Genomic DNA, 22,139 nt, shown 5'->3' on the forward strand with positions numbered 1-22,139 from the left:
TCTGAGGACCCTCAGAGCCGGGGGCTGGACCATCCTATCGCCAGCCCTCCCGGCAGGCAGGGGTGAGCCCCACAAGACAGGGCGGCAATGATCCGCCTCGGAATGGAGACCCCAGAGTCCTGAGGAGGCTGCTCACAGGTGGGAAAGGAGACCCCAGGGTCCTGAGGAGGCTGCTCACGGGTGGGAAAGGAGACCCCAGGGTCCTGAGGAGGCTGCTCACGGGTGGGAAAGGAGAATGGTGAGGAGCTGGGCTGTGGTGGCCTGTGGGGCCACCTACACACCTTCTTCAGACCTGAGTACAGAGCTGTCTGCTTCAGGAACCACCCAAGCAGTGAGCCTCCCTTCCCATGTGTCCCTCATCAGTGGTCACTGCCACCCGCATGGCCTCTTGCTTCAGTTAGCAGGAACTCTGAAGGCTCCTCCCAGCTTCCGACCACCTCCCAGATCAGCCGGGCTGCCTGCTACGACTGCATGTCTCTGTGCCAGAATTCATGTGTTGGAACTGGACTCTCCAGTGTTAGGGCGTTGGGAGGTGGGGCCACGGGAGGCCATTAGGTCATGAGGGGGGAGCCCCCTTATGGCAATAGTGTCCTTATAAAAGATCCAAGAGCTCATGCATCCCTGTCACCACAGGACACAGAGAGAAGGCGCCATCTGTGAACGGGAGGTAGCCTCACCAGACAGTGCCTCTGCGCAGCCTTGGTCCTGGACAGCCCAGTCTGTGGTGCTCTGCTAACGCAGCTGAACACACTCCCTGGGCACCTGCTCTGCTCACCTCATCTTAGCACCCCTGTGGACGGGCTCACCCAGGCCTGCTCCTAGACACAGGGAGAAGTGAAGGCCTTGCAAGCCTGGTAAGCCACCGGAGACAGGAGACGCTACCTGTGTGATGCCACAGGCTCCGTGGGAGTGCCCACCACCAGGCAGGCCACTTGAGGCAGACTCAGCGTGGCTTTGCCTTTTCTTCTCTGTGGGTCCTCAGGAATCACCCCATTTTGCTGGCAGGCACCATGCTGCATGGCTTTGAGCAGCACATGGCTCTGGGTACCAAAGCCAGGGTCATGAGCGCACATTCCACGTGGACCAGCCAGCTTGGGCCAGTTCCACAGCCTCACACACCTCACAGTTCTCTGGGACCCCTGATCATTCACTCGTGGCTCACACAGAGGACCCAGAGGGCCAGCCCGTGCTGGCTAAGGGGAGCAACCCCGCCCACACATGAGGAAGGATCTCAAGGACCGTGCGGCACTGGTGCAGTGAGGCTCCTCCACAGGGACACGGGCCTGTGCTCTGGACTTGCCATGCTTTCTGCTACTGGGCATCATGTGGAGCATCACCTCCTGTCTGCCAGACAGGAAGAGACCAGCGGTCACACACTGACGGTCTGGTCACTGAACTAGGAGGTAATTGTGATGCTGAACTCAAACAATTTCACTGAAATAATTCTTAGTGTGAGCTGAAAATAGGTCTTGTTTTACTACCCAGCAGCTCATCTCAGGGAACATCTCCTTTAATTTACCCCCTGGTAAAATTTAAATAGCTATGGCAAATTACGTAAAACATGATTGAGGAAATGCAGTTCATCAACTTGTGTGACAAACTCTAACTGATGTTATTTTTGTGACCAAAAAAAAAAAGCCTCAGAAGTAGCCCGCGTGGCTCTACACAATGATGCGCGTGGGGCCATCAACGCTGCAACCGTGGCTGCTTGGACATGCACTAGGTTCCGAGCTGACCGCTGGTCGGTTTCCTCAGGGCTGGGTGCCACAGTGGTCAGGAAGGAGCCTCGCCTTGAATCGAGGACACCTGCTTTTCTTCCTCTCCTCTCTGGTGACTAGCAATGGTCGTCCCACTTGTGATGGACAGCCTCAAGCCCTGGGCCCAGGGGGCTCTAGCTGGAATTCTGGTAGTGTTACATGCAAAATTCACTCGTGAAATTTTTTTTTTTTTATTCTTAGCAATTAGTTTTGAAATTTAGGAGAGGATGTTTAAATATGAAGTGAAAAATTGCCATAGATTTGTACTAGTTTTTCATACACTTCTACATTGCTCTGAGACTTGTTGTATATATATGGATCCTACATATATACTATATATGATTCATGAATAAATAAATGTTGTATATGTATAAACTACAAACATGTAGAATCCATATATATATATATGAATCGCATAGAGTTTAACACAGATGTGCATATATATATATATATATATATATATATGCATATATGGAGAGAGATTTAAATATATGTACATAGTTTAATAGATGGATAGCATTGCTTTATACACCTAGACTGAGATTTATTTATATCAGACATATTGAAATTTACTTAAAACCTTTTTGGTTTTTAACAGATGATTTTGAGTTAAGAAAGTTTATTTGCAAAAAGGTTTTAAATAAACAAAGCTCTCTTCCACGTGACACTCAGGCTCCCCTACGTCTCACCCCAGATGCTGTAGGGTGGACTCTCCCCTGAAGACTGGTAACTGACCCGTCCATCTGGGCTCTTGGGGGATGGAGGAGACAGTAGTAAGTGAGGAAACCCAGCTGCTCCCATGCCTGCAAGTCTGGGGAAGTGGAGGCCTGTGGAGGGTGGTGTGGACAGAGTTCTGTCCTCTTTGATGCCCCTGGAGGTCACTTCACCATTTCTGTGTGTCCCGAGGCTGCAGGAGAGTGCAGGGTGCTTCTATTATAGAGAATTGAGACCTTGGGCCTCTCAGGGCAAGAGTGTGATTCAGAGATTTGAGGACCCCCTAAATGCCCATACCCCTTATAAGCTCAAGCTCTTCTCAACATCTTTAGAGAAAGAGTGGGGAGTTTGATAAGGGTGGTATGAGGGCTCCTCGTAACAGCTGGGAGTAAATACACTGCCACCCACGAGGGGTCTCTGGCTCACACAACACTGATCTTAAAATTAGGTGAGGCAGCATTTCCCACGTGACGGTGCGTAGACCAGGAGGCAGCCCGTGGTGCCTGGTTCAACGCTGCACTCACTGGAAAATTCTGGGGAAACCCAGAGTAATCCACAGACAGCACATGCCCCTGGGAAAGTGAAGTGGCCAAGTGAGGGGGCAGGGACCGCTCATCCAATCCCCTCTACTCGGTTTGAATTTTGCTGTGAGCACAGCGTTTATAGAATGCAAACATTCCGTGTTCTGAGAAATCTGCAAGTTAAAAAGAAACGCGGGTGGCAAACGACGCCAGCACTGGCCGAGCTCTCGCCGGGTGCCACTGGCGTTCTCTGTCGAAACCCTCGATCGTCACAACCAAGCTGTGAAGCGGATGTCCTCACATGATGCCCAAACTTCTCTCTGCTCTTCAGACCCCCAGCATGTGTGTCTTGGCAGGGATGGAGTGAACTCCGCAGCCCTCGTTTTGGTTTGGGCTGTGGTGTTCACTGAGCTTTTAGATTCATCTAACGCAGGAGCAAGTGTCGGTCAGTGTTGAAAAGTGAGATCAGACACGTAGAGCTTCAGAACCAGCCCCGAGGTGCCTAGCTCAAGGGTCAGGGTGGTGCCAGGGTGGCCTGGCCCAGAGCCTGGGCCCCTAACACTATGTGTTGGTTAGAACCATGTGGTGCCAGAGTCTGCAGACATGGGTGCACTTTAGGGCAACATGGTTCAACAATGGGTTGTGTCAATTAGTTGTGTATTGCATGGTCACCTGGGCATGGGACTTGCTCTTCGCCTCCAGCTATTAGCTAAACATACCCTCTGGAAATACTGATTTCTAGAATGTCTTCCGATATGTTCTCTCCATGTTTTAAGTCCTCAAAGTCTTGCTGTTCCTCCTATTTAACCATCTCTTTACCTTTGGAATATTGCTTTGCGGAAAGATAATACCTGGTACTGAACTGGCAGCCCCGGGGATGGGTGGTTATCCATGTCTTTGTGGCATCTCAAGCTGTACAATTAATGGACGAGTGACACTGTTTACAGAGTACTAATCAGAGTTAAGTATGATTATAATTAATGTGTGCTGGTCAGCAAGTGGAAATGCGACACTTGTTAATTGAAACTACGAGTAGCCTTAGTAGTCGGGACCCACAGTTGGACATGATGCCGGGCTCTGCTCTTCAGCCACCGGGGCCCTCAGCATGTGGGTCTTGGCAGGGACACCGTGAACTCTGCAATCATTCTTTTGGAGGCTGTGGTGTTCACTGTGCGTCTAGATTCACCTAAGGCAGGAGCAAGTGTTGGTTGATATTAAGCTTTCTTCTACAGTCAAGAAGTTCAACAGGCCATGCCCAAACTCCCGAACACCAGGAAGTGTCCAGCAATCATCTCTGCATTCTAGTCCTGACGTTGGAGTGGGATGGAGCACGGGGGCCCCACGCCTCCGGCAAGGAGACATCAACTCACACCTTCCAGGTGAGCGAGCTCAGGTCACTGGCACAGCCTGACCAGGGGAGGGCGTACCACCCTGAGCTCACACTGGCCGACTCCTGACATGTCACCCCACCTTTGCTCTGTTGGGGTCTGCAGGTGATTTTCATTACCTGCCTCATTTGCGTCATAGGTGACAAACTCTCACTACCTTTTTTTAACTCCTGAAGCTACACTTACAGCATACACTTGGAAAATAGGAGCTTACCGTCCACCCAAATTCACAAAGCAAAAATGAATAAAATCCCAATTCTCCAATTTAACAATGCCGTTTTACCCTGTGAAAATGCACTTTATCATGTCAAATGTCTTCAAAGCTCAATAATTAATGAAGGGTCTAGTAAGATACCGTAAAGCCTGTTTCAAAGGCAAATCCAAAGAACAGGCATGCACAGACAGCCCTAAATCCTGAGGTGAACGCGGCACTCGTTGGAAGGCAGTCCCCGTAACAGGGCGAGATGGATCGCAGCTCCTCTACAACAAAGTCACGCGCATTCTTCGGCCAGGAACCCTCTGCTTAGCTATCAGTTTCTACAACTTCCAGATTTATAAAATAGGCTGTCGACAATGAAAAGCACAGAATTTTCATTTCAAATAATTGGGTTGGCTCAAAGAAATTTATAAATATAAACCATATCCCGTACATTGCACTGTTCTTTTTACTTGTGTGTTCATTTTGAAATTTCCCATAATGAAAATAAAGGTTTTGAAGACAGCATTCAACATGCTACTGTCGGGAGACCCCTGTGAGCCTTGCGTCAGGGTCTTTCTATTCTTGGTCTCAGTTTGTTTTAACGTAATCATGGTACCCATCATGGAATGTCAGGCTTTCGAAATTTAAAATCCTCACTCCAGATGGGAACGGTACACAGGACGTAAGGAAGTGCACACAGTCAGTCCCTACGCTAAGCACCTTCTGACGGGTTGGTAGCTCATCTCTAACCAGGCAGAACGCCTGACCTCTGCTGAGAGCTGGTGTGTTTCCATCCTACCTTGGTAAATGGCTTTGAATCCAGGGGAGCCAATGCTGTCGTCAGACTGCAGGTGGAGCCACATCTGGTTGCTCATGCTCACGATGAGGTCGGGAACGCTGGAGCCCGTGAGCCTGCGCAGAACAGGGAGTTAGAACCTGGTCAAAGACAACTTTACTCCAGTCAGTCTGACTTTCGCCTGGGAGGAGGTCTTGCTGCCTAGGCAGCCAAACCCTGGAGGACTAGACAGCAAGGCCTCCCTGGGAGAATCCACGCCCACTTGTGGTTTACCCTAGTACTGAAGAGTTGAGATCACCCACGTTTCACAGTGAGTACCGTCTCTGCCAAGGTACATCTCTTATTATAAAAATCAGCTTCATGTGATGGACCACCTCATTCGCCTGCCACTGAGGGCTTCCCCAGAAGCAAACTTAGGCTGCTAAAACTGGGACAATCTTGGGAAAAATGGGGCCACTGGCCATGCAACATGACCCCATGGTAGGTACAAGTTCATTCACAAAATGATCAGATTGTCACGTACCTTTCCACAATCTCTATTAAAACTCATTATAGGTCATCACATGTTTAAAAACATGGCAAAGAAGAAGAGCGTGCCTAGCAGAAACAGACTCAGCAGCACTCCTGAGCTTCCCCTCTGCATGGTAATGCCCAGGTCAAGCCATGCAGCGCTTCAAGGAGGCATTCAGTGAACATTAATAAAACAGTCACATAGCAGCTGCTGTCAGCCAGTGAAAAGAAACACTGAATCCATTGACTGAACCCGATGTGCTGACAGAAAAGCATGTCGAAATAGAAAAAGTGCAAGAAAGAAATCAATTCAACCAAAACAAATGTCCCTAATCAAATAGGAAGCTTTGCTTTCGGCAAAGTAGTTTCAGGAATATGAACACATGATTTAGCCCATCAATCATATCATCTGTCTATCAACCCAGCATTCTTGTTGGAGGCACAGAATACCTGGATCTCGAGAGCAAGATGAACAGCAGTCATTACTGAGAAATAGTGCAGGGGCATCACCCACAAGCCCCAGAGAGCAGGTGTCCCAGTGACTGACGTGCAGTCCGCAAGCACGCATGGTTTTCTGAAGATGTGTTTTTGTTGGCAAGATTGTTCTTTTCTGCATGGATGAGTTGTTTCTTCCTTGTTTGATGTGAAGAGAGATTTGTTTTCCTCTTCATGCACATATTTTATTGAAGTGTAACAAACGAAAATGTGCATGGAGCATAAATGACTCTCTCTGGGGCTCTGTGCAAAATGAACCACCACACAGATCAGCAAGGATACCAGCACCCAGAGGCCTTCCTCCGCCTGCCCCCTTGCTCCAACCTGGATGAAACATGACTGGGTTTCCTGTTTTTTATGGCTTTCTATGAATGAAGTCATGTTCTGCATGACATTTTGCTCAGCATCACCCTGGTGCAGCTTATTCATGCTCGTTTGTACTTCATTCACTCTCTCTCTCTCTCTCTCTATATATATATATATATATGAAGGGGTTAATGTTGATTAATGTTGATGATCACTGTTGTATTTTTGAAGTTTTTATTGAGACAATTGTGAATACCTATAAAATAGTTAGAATCAATATGTATTTTTCCCCAGTTTCTCCTGAGTCTAACATTCTGCAAAATTATAACGTAACGTCAGAACCAGGATGTTGACACTGATACGGTGTGGCTGTCTGGTTCACACCTCCTGTGTGTGTAGCTCCATGTTACGGCACCTGTGTGGGTGGGAAATCCACCCTTCAATCTTTACAGACCAGTTCCATCCCTGCAGAATTCCCTCAGGAGGTACCACACTGACTTCCTCCTGCCACCCCCACCCACCACCTCTGTCCCTCGCCCTTGGCAACCCGGCTCTGCATCTCCACGTCATTTTCATTTAAACATACTATGCAAGTGGAATCATCATGTTTAGCCTTTGGGATCGACTGTGTTCAGTTGTCTTAAATCCCTGGAGCTACGTCCAAGGGTTGGTTTGTCCAAGGGCTCATTTCTTTGTGGCACTGGGTAGAATCTCATGGTGTGGACACACCACAACCAGCTCGGTCTCGGTCACTCATCTGCTTATTGGGCTGACTGTAGTTTGTTACATGACACACAAAACTGCTTTGAATGCTTATGTGCAGATTTTTCTAGAACACAAATCTTCATTTCTTTGAGATAAATACCCAGGAATGTGGTTGCTGGGCCATATAATCACACGTTTAGTTTTTAAATAAACATCCAACCTTGTTCCCCAGACTAGAGGTACAATTTTTGCATTGCCATCAGCAACTTGTGAGCAACACAGTCTCTGCGTATTCCACGAGAATCTAGCGCTCCAGTGGCCGTCCTCTCTAGCCACTCTGACACACGAGCGGGTCACTAACTTGCCGAGGACCTTGCTGTGTACTTAGTGCCATGTGCACACCCTCCTCAGTGGAAGGTCTGTGCGTGTCTCCGACTCCTTTCAGTTGGATTGCTTCCCCCACCCTGCCTCCCCTCCCACCCCTTCCAGTACCCAGAGCTCTGTCATAGAGTACAGTGCAGACCCTTGTCTTTTGTCATAGACACGGGCTGCAAATAATTTCTCAGGGTCTGTAGCTCATCTCCGTGTTCATTTGTCCATTTATAGGAAAACAAAAATTTACCTTCTACGGATTGTGATTTGGTGTCAAAATTGAGAAGAATTTGCCCCCAAAATTGTTCTAAAACCTTTTATAGTTTTGCATTTTCGACTCAAGTCCTTGGTTCATTTTGACCTAATTTCTGTGAAGTCTGAGTCTGAGCACCTGCGGGTGCCCTAGCTGATGCCCCGCCTGCAGGTCCCTGTGCTCAGGCCACTAACCCAGACGGTTTGCTTCACTCCCCATGCATTTAGATCTTACTGTATTAAATGTGACTTGTTTTTATTTAAATACTTATTTTTTTGTTATAGGTGGACACAATACCTTTATTTCTGTTTTTTCTTTTTTTCTTTTTATGTGGTGCTGAGGATCAAACCTAGTGTCTTACTGTTGCTAGGCGAGCGTCTCCCTCTGAGCCACAACCCCAGCCCTATGACTTGTTTTTTAATTAGATTTATCACTTGTATCAGTTGGAAAGGGATCAAATTTTGTCTTATTGAGTTTCTCTATTTTTTATCTCATTAACTAAGCTTTAATTATTTCCTCTCTATAATATCATCTGGTTCAGTGTGCTCTTCTGTAACTGCATGTAACAGCAGCTTAAATCATTGATTCACATCTCTTATGTATACAGTAAAGACTTCCATCTAAGAAAACTTTTTAACAGTAGCATTCTCATTCTCATTCAGTTCTAAGGAGTGTCTAATTTTAAGAATAGTTTATTTCTCAGTCTATCTTAAAACATTTAAGTATTTTCTAATAATAATCTAAAATTATTCTGGCTATTTATAATTTGGTCAGAGAAAATACTCTGCTTAATTCTAATCTTGTAATATTTATTAAAATGAGCATCACTCTTTGGAATATAGTCCATTTCACTGAAAGTGCCACAGGCATTGGAGTCAATGGTGTTCTGTGGGGGTAGCTGCTGAGATTTCTACGTATCAAGTTTGTATTCAGGTGGCTCTAACGTGCCACAGGGCGGCTGATCTCTCTTCTGACTGCTGCATTTAGAGACTTTGTGAAAATACCCACTTAGCCGAGAGGCTCCTACCCTGCTTGCAGCGAGGTCCATTTCTGTTACACGTTGTGAGAGCGCGTTCACATCCAAAGCTCGTAGAGCTGGTGCCGCCCTGTGTGGCTGCACCGTCCTCCTTCCCCCACAGCCCTCCTCCACTGCTGTCCAGTGCTGCGATTACACACGTGGTGTGGGATTTCCCCTTCTGTGTTAGTTCTTACCAGGAGCGTGCTCTGGTAGGTCTGCGTCTGTCCTCGCAGGAGTAACGGGGTGGCTTTACCTCATTTCCACCCAGCCTGCTTTGCCCTTGCTGTGCGTGGTGACCACTGTTTTCCTTGCCGACTGACCAAGGACATCTTGATCCCCCTTCAGCTCTTAGCTTCTTCTTTCTCAGCACTTCACAGTGTCAGTGTCTTGGGCTCCACTTCCTCCCTCCACATGCAGGAGCTTCTCTCAACCTTGCTTGGTCTTCTGAAAATAATGTCTCTTGTTTATGCAGGTTAAAGAGCTTTTCTTCTGATTTTATCAGCATTATTACAATAATCTAGACTGAACTTTGCTTGCATTAAACTGACTATAAAATCACCTACTTCTGAATTTCAATGTCTGTGGTCAGGCCTGGGAATTCTTGGTGGCAAGCTCCTCCCACACAGCTTTTGCCCTATTCTCTGTCTCTCTTCCACAACTCAGGGACCTTTTCTGCGTAGACTCCTCTTCCTTTTGTCTTTCTGTCTTGGTTCAATTATTTTCTCCTAATCTATCTTCTAGTTCAAACCATACATGTTGAGTTCTTTATTTCAAGTATTTTTCAATTCTTGAATTTCTATTTGATTGATGTTATAGATTGAAGGTCTTTGCAGAAATTGTAGATCACTTTAGTTAGTTTCTTAAAAATTCTAGTCATAGCACATTATTACACTTCCTTATTGTTACTGAAAATCTTGGTCTTTATTCTACTGGACTTTTTTTGCGGGGGGGTGGGGTGGTCATTGGAGTGTTTCTGGACACTGCCCATGATTTCTGACTGCCAGGTTTGCACCAGCCATCGAGCAGCGCAGTGTGCTGTCCTCCCCCAGAGAACCTGGAGTCTCTTCTGCCCGACAGAGGCCAGTCAGTGGATGATCCAAGCCTGCTTCAGGCCAGTGGTTTCCAGTGCTTGTCTTGTCTTAAAACACAGTCACGAGGCTAGGATTTTTATAAGAAGGTCTCCATGAAAAGTCAGGCCACCTACCCCAGTCTTGCTCTACAGCGTGGTGACAACCTAAAGCCTTGCTTAGCTGTGCACACCATCTCAGCAGCTCTGCAGCTCAGCTTCTTGGCTTCTAAATCTACAGAAGAGAGAGGGCACTGCCTTCCCCCCTCCCCTCTGCCTTCGTGTCCACCCCCTCTCTGCTGTCAGACCTGCTAACTTTGAGGTCCATGGGTCCCGCCAGTGATGAAGTCTTGCATTTCTGATCATTGTCTTGTATCATCTGACCCCACAGGAGGCCGAGTCTCACACAGACAGTTCTTCCAATATGACTGAAGGTCCTTGACCCTTCAAGGCCATGACCTCCTGGTCCAAACTTGATCCTCACTATTCTTAAAATAAATAACTTAGGCTCCAACCCTTTTCTCTGACCATGTCAAACCTTTCAAGTTACTTACTCCCACGGAAACCTACTCTCTAGCTCCCGGGACACATGCTGTTGGGTTCATGACACCACCACTCGGCGTGGATACCTGGCTGATGCTCCAGGCTGCTCGCACCAGCATCCACAGTTGTCTGTCCCATCTCTCTGACAATCCACTGGCTTGAGGTCAGCCTGATGGACGCGCTCTCTTCCCTCACAGGGGCAGAAGAAAGCTGGTGAAGAATCTGCTGGCTCTGTGGACATGCATTTGCCTTCTCCAGGTTCCAGCTAATCTCTCACAGCCACACCCTTCTCCTGGGCTCAGCCGGCATTTTCCCCACTCCCACTAGCTGCTGCCCAGCCATCTCCATTTTCCTCAAGCCCCTCCCCAGACCTTATGGTCCCCACTCTGTGCCGGTCACTTCCACTGCAAGTGCAGGAGGAAGAGCATTTAAGGGAACCAGACACAGACGCCTGCCCCCGTGAGTCACTCCACCTCCTGCTGTCCTGCCTATCTGCTGGGAAGTGATCCTGGAGGGTCAGCTTGGCCCCTTTAAGACCCCTGTGCCACTCCTTCTCTTCATTTCCATGTTTCAGGTCATCTCACGCCAGTCGCAGTGACATCTCCCTGAAACCCAGCCCCTGGCTCTTCCCTCCTGGACATTTGATTTAATTTTAAATTGTTAAAAATGCGATTATCATGTAGAAAGTTCCCAGACATTGGGGAGCCTTACATGGCCGAGGCATACCTCCTCGAAGAGCTATATGGAACCTGCTGCAGGTCCACACTGCACTTGATTTCAATTCAATCTTTTTCCATGAATTCCTATGAAATTGAGTAAGCTAATATGTGGCCCTGTTACCCACAAAGTTTATGTATATTATTCTTTTTAGAATTTATTTTAAACCTTTACTTATTTGACTGCCATATATATGGAAACATTTGTATTATTCATTATAATTAATTTTAAAATTGATTTATTGAAAGCTAATGCTTTTAAAATATACAAAAATAAAAATATTTTATAATTGATATTTTTAATTTCAGATTATTTTATAATCATTTGAAACAAAAATGTGTCCTTTTATTTCCTCTTTGAGGTTTGCAAAATTTGTTTAATTTGCTAGCAACCACAGATGACTTGTTTAAAACAAAGAAGCAAATAATGCCGTTATCTTGCAGCTGCTTATCTGTTTGAAACAGGATTTTTACAGTGATTTGCAAAAGGAAAACACAACAGACGCTAGCCTTGATACGATTCTTTAACATATATCATCACACATTATTTGGAATTTCTTTTTCTAACAGCACCATTTTCTCCAAAATCGACACCATGGAACATGATGTTTTGATTTATACTTAAAAAACAGCACCCAGTGCCACCCGAGGTCATCTGGTCTGTGTGTTAGAGAACTAGACACACTTTGCTTGGGGAGGAGAAGCGCTGCCCCCTGCCGCAGCCCCTTGGTGGCCCCGGCCAGCCCCACTCCTTCGCTCCAGCCGCGCTGACTTTCCACAATTCTCCAAAATTCTTGGAACCCTTCAGCCTGCAGGTTGGGCTCCCTGGAGTCCCTGATGCAGCACTAGGATCCTGGGGGGCACTGAGCATTTTCAATGACTGGGAGGGTCCTCACTGGGCATGTCTTTCTTCCTGGGGGGAGGAGGCCTTCTGCTCCAGGTTACTGTAGAGTCCTGCACACTTCAGCAGATGGCCTCAGGTGGGCATCTGCTGCGGCAGGGCCTCCGTCCGGCTCTGAGCTCCTGCTGGCCATGTCTGGGAACAGGTCTGAAACTTTTTGTCCCCACGCTCAGCATAGAATGTAACATGAATATTATTTTGAATAAATGATTACTTGGAATATAAATCAACTCGCACTGCACTCATTAACTGTCTGCATGCTTAGACTGCAAAATTGTATTTCCAAATAATGATCTGGCCTTGGTCTCACTGCGCAGCATACTGAGGACCTGGTGCTTGGGGTTCTGTGGGAGGGCTGTCATTAACTCCCTCCCAGACGAGGAGACAGGGAATGACATCCACTGTGGTGGAGGACTCTTCAGGCCTGACCCTCCGACCCTTCCAGCAGAGGGGGTGCCTGTGCTCCGCCGTCAGTGAGGGCCGAGCTGCGTCAATGGCAGTTCCGGGGAAGGAGAAGCAGTGCAGACAGCCAGCCCTGATGCAGCCAGTGGCGTCTGCTCCTTCTCCCAGCCAGGGCTCTTTGCATGACATGGCATCTAGCCTGGGCCAGGTTCCTGAAAGCTTGGCGGCACCCAGGCTGCACAGTCTCCCTTCTCAGCAAGTCCTCCCGCGGGTCCCTGCTGAAAGGCTCCACTGGGCCGTCCTCGTCCTAGGGCATAGGAAGTGCTCCTATGAGAGAGCTGGGCTGGGACCCAGCCAGGTTTCTCTCCACACCCCCTCTGCAGTTTGCTTGTTCTTGGCTGTCCTGATGGCTCTTTTTGGCAGTGCCAAGCAAAGTCCCCCTTCCATGACCACATGTATCGGTGGTTCTTAAATGTTGGCAACTAGAACTACAGAAGCTGAATATTTAGGGTTAAACTTTACCTGAAATGTTATTTCCCTCTGGTAATACCTGGAGATGAGATTGCTGGTTCATGTGACTAATGCGTATTTACCTTCATATGAAACCACCTGCTACTTTTCCAAAATGGTCTATCACTGTGCATTCTCACTTGCAGTCTCAACGGTGACAGATGGCTACTTCTATTTGTGTGACATTATCAAAAAGTCAAAACTGCGGTGATGGAGGATAGACAGGAGTTCAGGACTGGTGTGGGACAGGGTGTGACTGTAGAGGTAGGCCATGGTTTTCAGGGGAAACAGACTGTTCTATGTCCTGATTTACATGAATAAGTACTGGTAGTCACATTTATCACTCTTTACACACAAAGGTACTGTTTACTGTATGGTAGTTTACAAAAGAAAAAAAGAATTCCAAAATCCTGAAGGACAAAAATCTGAACATGTCACAAAACTGTCCAGACATAAAAACTGATGCAATATGTCACCTGCAGGAAATTGCACCTGCTTTCTACTGGCATATACCCAAAATTAAAGTTGTCAGCTCCTCTTCAATATACTCACTTTAATTGTAAATTGGGCAATTGAGAAGTAACTGCCATCCAGAAGATGAAAACTGGCCTAACCCTGAACTATTCTGCAGTATTTATGGTTCTCTGTGTTCATATATTGTGTGACCCCTTCAGGAGGCTAGAGCACTCGCAGTACTGAATTGTGTGCTTTGACCTTATCACACAGGAGGTTGAGGCTAGGGTGAGTCACTCTGGCTCCCACCAGCATCACAGTGATGTCAGCAGAGCTGTGGTCTCACTTCTCTGACTCAAGTACTGTCTCAGCAGGGATGTCTGCCTGTAAGGAGCAGGAAACCATTCTAGCCAGGTGTGCAGGAGACGATGTGTGTTACACCAACCACGTGCAAACTCTGCTTTAAATTCACCAACCAGTATCAGGATTATCAAGTGTTCATACATTGAACTATATAAAAAATACCTGATGCAAACATTTTTATCTTACAGATCAAAGCAGAACACAGAAGAGGGGCCCAAAGTGAAGTTATTTCATAGACCTTTGCTGACTGTAGCCCAGACTACAAAAGTAGGTGGACTCCCCTCCTCTGGATGTGAAGACTCTAACTCATTCCCTCTCCCCAGAAAACACACTTGAGCCTTGGAAACAGCACAAGAGGCTACCAGGAGCCACATGGGAACATGAGCAGAAAGAAGCAGGCCTGGGAGCTGGGACAGCAGGATGCAATGTATTTTGTGGGCTCCCCAAACAGAAGGCCACTAGCCCCCTGCTTCCCATTCCTGACCAGGCAACAGAACCCCTCCCCCATGCATATGGTGCCCAGGGACACAGATTGACTGAAAGCCACAAGGAGAAGCCTCCACCTGCCCTGGGAACAGGAGGCTCCCTCCACTGGGAAGGTTCTGAGGAAGAAAGCCAGGAAGACGCTCTGCTGGTCTGGGCCAAGGCTCCCTCCTCCTCCCAGGACACAGGAACAGGACTGGGGAGCGGTGTTGGGGACACCCACAGACATCTCCTCACACTGTTGGTCATCTCGGCCAGCCTGGAGCCCTTCTCCACTGCCCAGCACAGGCAGGGAACAGTGGGGACCTTCTGCACCAGGACCACAGGCCGACCTAGAGCACCTTGAACACTTTGCTGGTGAAACTCCTGGAACCTCAGCCACAGGAGCAGCTGAGCCAGAGCTGAGCCTGAACAGGAGCCTGCTGAAACAACAGATGGAAATAGTTCTCAGCATGTCCTGCATAATAGGAAAAGCCACCAGACACGCTCAACAAGAGGGAAAACCACCCTGGGATGAGGAAGGAGGGTCTCTAACAGCAACAGAGATGAGTCAGAGGATGGAGTTACATGACCAGGACCTCGGAGCAGCTGTCTTACAAACACTGCAGTGATCATTGCCAAATCCCTTCCAAACACGTGGAAAGAGGAAAAAGAGGTCTCACTGAAGAGAAGTTACCTTTAAAAAGAAATTCTGGAAATTAAACTGTATGAAGACAGAAACTGAAATCCACCTTGCTGGAAGGGACCAACACCAGGGTGAAGGGGAAGGAGGGGAAGTCACCATATGTCCCCTGCCCCAGAGAGAGGCTGATCATAGGAAGAGGACAAAGTAGGCTAAGCCTTGCCTTTGGGTCCTGCCAGGCGTCCTAGGGTCCAGAGGAAGGGGGGCGGGGGTGGAAGAGCATCTGGAGAGAGGGCAAGTGGGCCTTCTTGTGAGCCCCATCTCCAGCCCTATTTTGCATCTTATTTAGAGACAGGGTCTCACTGAGTTGCTTACCATCTTGCCGTTGCTGAGGCTGGCTTTGAACTCACGATCCTCCTGCCTCAGCCTCCCGAGCTGCTGGGATTTCAGGCATGGGTCACCGTGACCAGCTCATAATGTGATTTTTAGAAACTAAAGAAAAAAAGAAAACCTCGACCACGCCAAGGAAGAACAAACTGGTGCCCAGAGGCTGGTGTGAGAGACACCAGGAGGCCCTGGGAGGCCCTCAGGGCAGAAGCCAAGTCCACCAACGAGGTCTGGGCTCACCACGTTCATCCTCACAAAGCAGGGAGATCTGAAAGCCCTCAGGCCAGACCTGTCCCCATGGGCTAAGGGTGAAGCACACCCACCTTTCCTGATGAGCTCAGGAAGCCCTTCACATAGAATCAGGGAGGAGAAGGAACCTGGGGTGGGGGCAATGGGAGCTGCCGGACACAGCACTCTGCTTTTCCCCCTGAGCTCCGGATCATTCAGCCACAGAAGCAAAAACCACAACACCTTCTGGCGACAGGGAGGAAGGAAGGATCCAGGATCCAGAAAGGAAGGAGACTTACAAGCCAGCCAGGTTCCATACCTCAGGTGGTCAGAGTCACTGTCCTGGCCTCGCCAGGTCCACCCAGCCCCGGCCCAGTGAGTGCCTCTTTAGGTCCCAAGGGGCCTCACCAAATAAGGACCTTAATCTTAAGGGTTATCTAGGTGAGCCCCAAATGCCATCCCTAGTGTCCACAGGGAGGGGCAGGGGGAGACTCAGGGGAGGGTGAAATCCCAAGTGACCGTGGACTGCAGCTGAGCAGGACCCAGAGCAGAGGAGGAGAACCTGCTGGGACTGCTCCCTGGAGGGTCCAGGACGGGCAGAGCCAGCAAGCCCAACTCGAGAGGAGGGAGACCAGCAGAAATCAGTGAGAGAAACAGGAGAAGCAGCGAGACCGACCACCCTCCTGAAGTCAGCTCGACTGCCAAACCCTGGGGAAGACGGCAGAGAGGTGCCTGGGAAGACACAGACCCCACCCGCCGCCCCCATGAGCTTAGAGCCAGGGTTACGACAGATCCAGCAGCCATCAGGAGGATAACAAGGAAATGTGATGATCACGTTCAAGCTCGTAATTTCAACCAGTTACTAAAAATGGACAGATTCTTCAAAAACTACAAAGTGCCCAAACTGAACCAAGATCAAAGAATCCCCAAAGCCTTATAACCGTTACAGTACTTCATGTTATGACTAAAACGTTCCCCCAAAATAAAGTCTACAGGCCCCGATGTTTTCACTGGGAATCGCATCAAACTTTTATAGAAAAATTAACAGCAAACTTTCATGAATTCTTCCAGAAAACAGAAGAAGAATGATTCATCATTCATTAATGAGGCCAGTATTAATCTGATACCAAAACTAAAGACAGTGGTGCAAAGAACTACACATCAATCACTTTAATGAATGTAGATGCAAACACCCTCAATGAAATGCAGAGAACTGAATCCAACAATGTGTGAAGAAATCGACTGCACCACAAGAGGAACTGGACTACCTCTACACAAGGCCAACTAACCCGGACACTCCACCGAGGGAACCCGCCTTCGGAGCAAGCTCAAGAAGGAAAATGCTGCTCCGTCTTGGCTGACATCGGAAGAGCATGTGCTCAAGGACGGGAGGACCATGTGGTGAGCACGTCAGCCCTCTCCAGGAAAGCAGTTCCCATCACAGCCCCAGCAAGGGCTTGGTCACACGCACCAGGCTACGCTCAAGCTTAGTGGAATGGCCCGGGCCCTGCAGCAGCCAGGATACTCGACGCTGAACAGCAGTGAGAGACACCACTGTGACAGCATCACTCACCATGGCCACCAGGTCACAAATGTGTGGTCTGGGTAGAGAACTAGACTTGGTAGTGACACAGAACAGAGAACCCAGGAATGACCCCCACTAACACACCCCTGGGTTTTGATAAAGGCACAAAACCCATTCAATGGATGAAGGACGGTCCTTTCAAAAATGGTGCTATGGAAACTGAGATGCAGATTGCAGGGAGGAACGTTGAGCCCAACCTACGCCAAGGACCTTACATAAAAACTAGCTCAAATGGGGAGGAGCTTTCAGGGTAAACTGGAAAGCTGCACAAATTGTAAGAAAATGCCCACTGGAGCGTTGCTGGACTCTCATACTGGACAGAGTCCTCAGGCCCGACACCAAAGCACACCCATGCACAACCTCCATTAGACCTCATCAACACAAGCAAAAGAGATCATTTATCTCAAATATACAAAGAATCCTCAAAGTAAACACTCAGCAAATGCAAGGGACTGGAGAAAGACATCGCAGACCCAGTGCCCAGGTGAGTGTGCCAATGGGGAGCAGCACAGGCAAGGTGTCCAGCACCTTGGCCACCAGGGAAGTGAAAACCGAGACCACAAGAGATATCACTAGAAACCTATCAGAGCAGAGAAACAGTGACAATGCCAAGCCTGTGCAGGTGTGAGGAACTGGGTCACCTGGAGCGAGGGTGAGAGTGAGAAGTGACAGAGCCGCTCTGGGAAGCACTTTGGCGGTGTCTTAGGAAACTAAACACTCAGCTAACGTGCCATCCAGCAATCACACACCTAGGTATTTTTCCAAGAGAAATAAAAGCTCATGGTTACAGAAATGTTCGTAGCACAATAGTAAAGAACGGGACCCAACCCAGAAGTCCCTTAGCGGGCGGGTGCTGAAGAATCTGTGGTGCATGCCGCGGAATACCAGGAGCACATGGGGAAAGTCAGGCAGGACAGGCCACTGCCTGTGTGACCCCAGCTGCACAGCACCTTGTAATGGCCTGTGAGAGCTGGGGTCCGGGGTCAGGGAAAGGGAGAGAGGCTTGGGAGGTGGATGTGACTGAAACCGGAAAGAGGAGGAGCCGTGGCAGAGGGAATTATCTGCACCTCCTCTGGGGTGGAAGGAAAAATCTAAATAGGTGACTGGTTTCTGTAGATTCAAGTAAAACGAGGACTCTGGGGACACCCGTGGGCTGCCCTAATGTCAACATCCTGGGTGTGAGGTTTTGTAAAGGTGTCCACTGAGGAGACTGGCCAAGCTGGGCGGGGGTCTGTGTCCTCACCGTGGGCTTGGCTGTAGGCCAGACAGCCTCCTTCCTTGGCAGCCATTGTTCAGGGCTGACCTCGTCGACATCTAGCCAGCAGCAGACACTGCCGTGTGTGTCCAGGGACACCCGAGGAGATGCTGGGTGTGCTTCAGCGTCTTCCTCCTTCCTCCTACATGTTCCATGGTGGTCCTCGAATCCGAGTCCTGCAGAACGCTGACGGTTTGTTATATTGGGGCAGAAATGATAATCACAGTGATAGAATAATACCTTCCTTTTGTGCTCTTCACAATTTTAGAACCACTTTTCATTTCCCCTTGTATTTGACCTAGCCGTGTTGGAGGTTGAACGGCAGAGGGCAGGGAGCAGGACTTTAGCACTAGAAATGCGGCTGCTTGCTCTTTTAAATGCACATATCATTCTCCCCAAAGACAAATCTCTCTTTAAAGTTAATTTAATATCAAAAAACACAACACTTGAAGTGCTCTTGACTGATGAATCATGCAGAGACCCCAGGCTCCTCAGGCTGACAGGCTTGTGTTTGTTGGCTCCTTTAGAGAAAGCCATGTTGGGTGATGCTTGTGATGTACAGCCAGGCCAGCTGGAAGGTCTCTTACTGCTGGCTCAGGCTATTGGGACCTGAGCTTGCCGCCAGGTCATTTCCAGGGCTGCCTTGAGACTGAGTGTTCCTGGGGATCTGTGGCATCTTTTGCCCAATGGCAAATCCACTGCTGAAGACAAAGTTCCGTGAGCCCGCAGCATCTCTGGGTTACCTTGCCTCCCCAGACCCTCTGCAGGGGCTGGCATTGGAATCCTGAGTGTCACAATGTGGCCTGTATTTCCCACGTCAGGGTAGTGGGAACTGAGAACCCAGAACACAAAGGGAGTCCAGAGAGCACAATGAAGGTGGCCTGTGGTCACTCAGTCCTATGTGACTTGGGCGAGCTGGTCCTGACCCTGTCCCGTGCTCCCAGGGATCCAGAGCTCCTGCCCTGGTGTAAAGACTCTCTATCGACAGGAAAGTAACCAGGGTTTTACCAGCAACTACACAGAAGTCACACATGGCCCCCAAAGGCTGGGCTGCTCTGCCTGACGGGGTCCACGTCCCTGAGGTACACTCAAGTCACACTGCAGAAACAGCTTACAGAGCAGCCGCCGTCTAATTGCAGAGGATACGCACTCCCATCAGTCCTGTCTGCACACGCGAAGAGCTGCTGTGGTTCTCCACACAGAAGGCAGTATCTCCACAGCGAATTCCAAAGAGGCACACATGACGCACACTCCACAGGCGGAAGGCCTCTCTCAGTGCCGAATCACACGTGGGTGTTTTCAGAGTTCTTGGAGCTTTTATGTGTTGCTAGGGGTTCAAAGAATCTCAATGTAGGGCTTGTAAATTTTCTGAAATTACGTAGGTCCACAGGTTTTTTAACTACTCACTCTTAATATCTGTTAAGATTCAAGTCTGGAATGTCCCCCACATGTGTGCGAGTTGAAGACTTGGTCCCCAGAAAGTGATGTCCAGAGAGGTCTTTAGGAGTGCTCAGATCACCAGGGCCCCGACCTCAGCCCAGGACAGTCCATCTGATGTGCTACTAATTGGAAGGGTCGACTGGCAGGAGGTGGGAGCCGTCTGCTGGTGGGCCTGGTTGGAGGAGGAGTCCCTAGGGGTGGACCACGGAGGGCTTTCTCTTGTCCCCAGCCCACCCCCACCCTCTTCCCCTTCCAGCTTCCAGGCCACTGTGACCAAGCCGCTGTTCTCCATGGTGTCCTCTGCCCTGAGGTTCTGCCTCACCTCGGGCCAGAGCTATGGAGCCCTTCGTCCATGGGATGGCCCTCTGAAACCCTGAGCCAGAGGAAACCTCCCTCCTTTAAGCTGTCCATGGAGAATAGTTTGGTCACGGTGACCTAAGGCTGCATAACTCAATATCCATGGATATTTTTCATATTGAACTTTTTTTTTAAACTTGTACATTTTATGAGTAGGCTGCTTTGTAGGCACAAAGGAATTTTAAAAATCTACAAACACAACCAAAATTTACCTAGAATTGGAACATTTTACTAGAACCTAACAAAATAAATGTTAAGAAACTTTTAAGATTCTGTGACCTTTTCCATCCCAGGCTAAAACCAACAGATAAATGTGCCAGGAGGGCCACGTGCTTCCGACGGGGTGCCATATGAAGTGGAGAGTCGCTGTTCGCACTGCTGTGGAGCCTGTATTTCTACACTCAGGACAGAAAGCGCCTATGAGGAAGCTGCTCACTCCTCACCATGGATCATCCTCCCTTTTTCCTGTTGAGTCCTACCATACTACTTGGTATCTAATAAATATTTCTTTGAAGAATCACTCAAAGAAGCTTCTAGATAAGAAGCAGAGAAGGAGAAGAAAATGGCATGTAAACTTTGAGTCAAGAACAGAGCCATCACTTAACTGTGATCTGTGCTAGAGTGAGACCAGGTTCACAGGCTGCGCCAAAGTGGACCCAGGTTCGGAGGCCACACACACTACAGTGGAGCCAGGTTCAGAGGCCACACACTACAGTGGAGCCAGGTTCAGAGGCCACACACACTACAGTGGAGCCAGTTCAGAGGCCACACACACTACAGTGGACTCAGGTTCAGAGGCCACACACACTACAGTGGAGCCAGGCTCAGAGGCCACACACACTACAGTGGAGCCAGGTTCAGAGGCCACACACACTACAGAGGAGCCAGGTTCAGAGGCCACACACACTACAGTGGACTCAGGTTCAGAGGCCACACACACTACAGTGGACTCAGGTTCAGAGGCCACACACACTACAGTGGAGCCAGTTCAGAGGCCACACACACTACAGTGGACTCAGGTTCAGAGGCCACACATACTACAGTGGAGCCAGGCTCAGAGGCCACACTCACTACAGTGGAGCCAGGTTCAGAGGCCACACACACTACAGAGGAGCCAGGTTCAGAGGCCACACACACTACAGAGGACCCAGGTTCAGAGGCCACACACACTACAGTGGAGCCAGTTCAGAGGCCACACACACTACAGTGGACTCAGGTTCAGAGGCCACACACACTACAGTGGAGCCAGTTCAGAGGCCACACACACTACAGTGGACTCAGGTTCAGAGGCCACACACACTACAGTGGAGCCAGTTCAGAGGCCACACACACTACAGTGGAGCCAGGCTCAGAGGCCACACACACTACAGTGGAGCCAGGCTCAGAGGCCACACACACTACAGTGGAGCCAGGTTCAGAGGCCACACACACTACAGAGGAGCCAGGTTCAGAGGCCACACACACTACAGAGGACCCAGGCTCGGAGGCTGTGTCATTGTGAGAACAATAACATGAAGTGTGGGTCAGAGCTCCAAGGACCCAATGTCTATTTGGATTGATCTGTAGCCATAATTTCTAGTAATGAAAAGCAGCCTTTCTATTGAAAGATGATCTAAGAGTTATCTTTCTTTTTTCCTGACATAAACTGCTGAGGTGATCTTCTGTGGCCTGGATGTGTGGTGACTGACTCTTGTGATAATATCAAAGACATAGAAACACACAAATCTCTGTGTTTAGGGTCTGCCCTGGTGCATCTGTCCAGGCATCTTCTAATAAAGGCAGAGTGTGGCCCTT

General features: G+C 48.8%; 1 protein-coding gene across 1 annotated transcript in view; it reads right to left on the minus strand.

Annotated features, from left to right (window-relative positions):
- Positions 1–22,139, minus strand: part of Csmd1 (CUB and Sushi multiple domains 1) — a 1,328,246-nt gene that overhangs the window by 369,604 nt on the left and 936,503 nt on the right. Inside the window, exon 12 of the mRNA XM_077109222.1 lies at positions 5,379–5,491. Coding sequence (XP_076965337.1) covers positions 5,379–5,491 — 113 coding nt within the window. The remainder of the gene's footprint in view (positions 1–5,378; positions 5,492–22,139) is intronic.

This window comes from Callospermophilus lateralis, chromosome 4 (genome assembly GCF_048772815.1).
Source record: "Callospermophilus lateralis isolate mCalLat2 chromosome 4, mCalLat2.hap1, whole genome shotgun sequence".
Classification (NCBI taxonomy): domain Eukaryota; kingdom Metazoa; phylum Chordata; class Mammalia; order Rodentia; family Sciuridae; genus Callospermophilus; species Callospermophilus lateralis.